General features: G+C 43.5%; 1 protein-coding gene across 2 annotated transcripts in view; it reads left to right on the plus strand.

Annotated features, from left to right (window-relative positions):
* Nucleotides 1–4,201, plus strand: part of Lmbr1 (limb development membrane protein 1) — a 161,387-nt gene that overhangs the window by 28,755 nt on the left and 128,431 nt on the right. For both annotated transcript variants that reach the window (XM_004628966.2, XM_023712871.1), the window contains exon 2: nt 3,817–3,889. In XM_004628966.2, the coding sequence (XP_004629023.1) occupies nt 3,817–3,889 (73 nt within the window). The remainder of the gene's footprint in view (nt 1–3,816; nt 3,890–4,201) is intronic.

The raw sequence follows: 4,201 nt of genomic DNA on the forward strand, positions 1-4,201 counted from the left end.
TGTGTCTTTTCTCATCGTGTAAAATAAGCCTCTTGCCTTCACATTTACTCTGTGTCCCATAGTGTCCCATAGTGACACTCTAAGAATTAGTGCTCACTTTTCCAGTTTTCACTCTTAACCTACTTCAGTTAGGGTTTTGCTTCAGTGACTCCAGAAAAATACCCCTTGTCAAGGTCAGCAGGGCCAAACTTCTGTGGCACTAAAGCCCGCTGTCCCCGAATGGTGCCTGGTCCGTTGGCCCACTTGGCACTGCGGCAGCTCCCTCCCTTTGTGGACTCTTGTGCTGTGCAGTTGCCCTCCCCTTGCTGACTGCTGCTCCCCGGCAGCTTTTGCAGGTTCCTTCTGGCAAGTTGATTCCCAAATATGCAGGGCTGCAGGGCTCCATGCTCAGTCTTTCTGGCTGTGCTCACTGCCTCTGGTGGGCATGTTGTTTAGTCCCTGAGTTTCCAGAGCCCTCTGCGGCTGATTTATTTTAAAATTTCTAGGCTGTCCCCTTCCCCTAGGCAGTGTAGGTTTTATATCCAATTGCTTATTTACCTTTTCCACTGGAATGATTGATAGGAGTCCTAGTTACTTTTAACATGGTGAGACAAAATATCTCACACCCAAAGTTAAAGGAGGAAAGGTTTATTTCAAGTCCCAGGTTGTAGGGATTTCAGTCCATTGTTGGCTGGCTCCAAGGCAGGATGTATGGCAGAGGGGCACCCAAGAGAAACAGTTCACTGCAGGCAGAAGGCAGCAGCAGAAAGCTACACGTGACTAGCAGTGACCCTCTTTTAGTCCCTTATGTCCTATCCAGGCCACCTACCCTTAGGATGGGTGGCACTCACACCCAGGGTGGGACACCCAAATCCTAGCATCACAGCATAAATCAGCGGGATATGGCTTTCAGAGGGATCTAGATATAATTCATAAGAATAGGTATTTTGGGTCAACAATGCTTATTTGTCTTCAAACTACTCGTGGTGTAATCCTTTCTGAGTTATGAAAGGGGACCTCTGTCTTTCTGGTGTTTTAGGCTGAGAACCTTGTGTTCATCATTGCAGATCCAGGCCGGTCTGCCTGTAGGAAGGACCCAGAGCTCAACCACTTCTCTCTCACACCTGCACTGTGTAGGTCTGGGTGACGGTGACATCTCTCCTAGGTTGCTGCACTACATTCTTCTGTCTCTTTGCTTCTGTCCTTGTCCCTTGTAGCATATTTTCTGTGTAACAGCTAGCATGCATCTTTGCACTGTGTCCCATTGTCACACACGCACAGGACCCGCTGGTAGATTCCCCTCTCCTTCAGGATCCGCTCCACACAGACATTGCTGTGCATCAGCGAGGAGCTCTGCGTGGTGTGTGCTTTAGGCCTCTTGCCACTCCGCGCCCTCACCCAGCTGTCCTTGCTGCGGGAACCTACTGCATGCCTTGCCCTCTTCTCTCGCACTTCTTTCCTCAGATGTTGCCTTCTGGATGAGGCATGCCCTCTGCTACTGCTGTATTGCCTGTGACCCCAGGCCTGCACTAGCCATCACTGACTCTATAACTTCAGTATTTGTGTCTGTAATTGTGTGTTTGTTAACTCCCCTGCTGGAAAATGCACTTCACGAGGGCAGTGACTTTGTTCTCTGTGTGTCTGCTCTTAGAAGAATGTGCAGTATTGGGTGAGCCCACAACAGGTAACTCTTGAATGAATGCACTTCAGTTAGCCTCTGTCATATATATTAATTTTGTCATCTACTTTTTTTTTTATGGTCAGCTCAGCCCACCCTGGGGGCGGGGCTGGCATGGCATGTGGTGCTGGGGATCGAACCGAGGTCCCTGCATGCTTGCCTAAGCTTGCCTAAGCAGGTGCTTTAGACCACTGAGCCATCTCGCCAGCCCTGTCATCTACTTTTTGACTTGAACCTTATAGTCAAAGGTCAGTGTCTTTCCTCATCATAAGGCACCAGGTCACCTCAGAAATCTGCACTTCAGGTGCTCTCTGGGATGTATAGTTGAGTCTTCACAACTTTTCTCCCGTGGTCCACAAGCTGTAGTCGGCCTTTATGATTAGCATATATGGTCTGTAGTTGGATATTCTGTTCTTTGACCTATTCTGCTTTGCTCTTCTTGTTTAGATTCCTTAAAGGAGGATTTTTTTTTTTTTTTTTTTTTTTTTTTTTGGAACCGGGCATTAAACTCAGGCCCTTGTGCTTGCCAGGCAAGCACTTGCTCTACTGAGCCATCTCCCCGGCCCATCTGCTTTGCTATTCTTCAACTTACCTTGTTTTGCCCGGATCTGATAGAACTGAAATGAGACTTAAATACTGTGGTTTAAAATTGGGCAGAGGACCTGACTGAACATTGTGCAAAAGAAACAAATGGCCGTTAGGTATAGGAAGTGTAGGAAGCATCATTTATCAGCAGAATGAGACATCACATCACACCTCTTAGAGTGACTTACCAACAAGACAAAAGATAGAAGAGCTAGTGAGGATGTGGAGAAAAGGGAACCTTTGCATATTGTTGGGGCTGTAAATTAGTTCAGCCATTGTGGAAAGCAGGAGCCCCCCACCCCCCCAAAAAAAAGCAGAATTAGCAAATGACCCACTCGCAGCACTGCTGAACATCCATGCAAAGGAAACAAATCGCTGTGACATCTGCACTCGAATGTTTACCGCAGCAGCAGTCAGCCTAGCGTCCATTAGTGGGTAATGGATAAAGAAGACAATGTAAACGCCCATTAGTGGGCAAGCGGGTAAAGAAAGTGTGGTATACGCATATAGTGGGATACTCTCCTGTCACTTGCAGTATGGATGAGCCTGTAGGGTATTATGCTACGTTAGATGAGCCAGGCACAGAAAATAGCTATGACGTGATCTCATTTCTGTGTGACTCTAAAGAATTAGAGAAGAGGGTGGTAGTTGTCAGGTGCTTGGGTGGGAGCCAGAGGATGGGGTGCAAACCAGTCCGCACGTGTGACGTTTCTGTGAGTCCACATGGGGGGTAAGTTCCTCCTGCAGCTTGGTGGCTACAGCCGATGATGGTGTTCGGTGTTTTGAAAGAAAACCGATTAGATTTTAAATGTTGTCATCACAGAAAAGGATAAGTATGTGATACAATATGCATGCTACTTGGGTTTCTTTTGGCAGAACCAGGGATTGAACTCAGGCCCTTGTGCTTGCCAGACAAGCACTTATTCTGCTGAGCCATCTCCCGGCCCCTCATGCTAATCGTTAATGAGCTGACTGAGCCATTCCAGGCTGTATGCGTACTCAGAACACCATGCTGTACATAGTAAGAACATATAGTATTTACGTATCAGTTAACTTTAGAAAGGGACTTTAATGTCTTACAAGATCATATGTTCAACTGCTGCTTATTTTGATATTGTGATATATGTATTGAAAAATGATTATATTCTCTGCCTGGCTGATTTGTGATACCTCTTTAAATTTTTGTGCTGTGGAATCTGTTTCATTCGTTTGTTTTTGGTGCCAGCACTCTAAACATTACTGAGGCTTTTAGTGTGTCTCAATACTTAGTAGGGGTAGGGTTTTCTTCTTGATTGTACATTTCAGAATTTTTGGTGATGGTTTGGTTCTTTACACCTCTGTGTAATTTTGAAAAATCTTTAATCGTGTTATAAAAAAGAAAAATGTGCCTTTGTTTTTTTTTTTCCCCAAGGAGAGTATTAAACTGGGCTAATCTACAAGTTTACATAAATTACTATTTTACCAAAATTTTTACTTTTTAATAGTAGAAATCCTTTTTTATTTTGAATACCAATGATGTATCTCTTATTAGTTAGAAAAAATGTAAATGATCTGTTAAATTTGTTTTGTTCCAGATATGTTTTCTTCTTTTTGCTGTTCTCTATGTGGTGTCCTACTTAATCATCACAAGATACAAGAGAAAATCAGGCAAGTAGACACATTTTTTTAAATGTTTTATTTTTTACTTTTTATTTTTCCGTAATTCTATTGAGAGACAATTAGCAATGAGACAGTTTCAAATCAAATTGGTATGACAGTTTCAATAATTAACTCATTGTATACTCTCTTTCTAGTGGTTATTTGCTGTACAGGATGCAGACATGATATCCTATTTACAAACACTATTACAACAAATCCCTCTATTCATTCAGAGAATGTAACTATATATCTATCCTAACCATTTTGAATACACAGATACAAAATGGACATTCATCTGTATCCCCTTTTTTGTTTAGTTCC

The sequence above is a fragment of the Octodon degus genome, unplaced genomic scaffold (genome assembly GCF_000260255.1).
Source record: "Octodon degus isolate 3935 unplaced genomic scaffold, OctDeg1.0 scaffold00027, whole genome shotgun sequence".
In the NCBI taxonomy this organism is placed as follows: Eukaryota; Metazoa; Chordata; class Mammalia; order Rodentia; family Octodontidae; genus Octodon; species Octodon degus.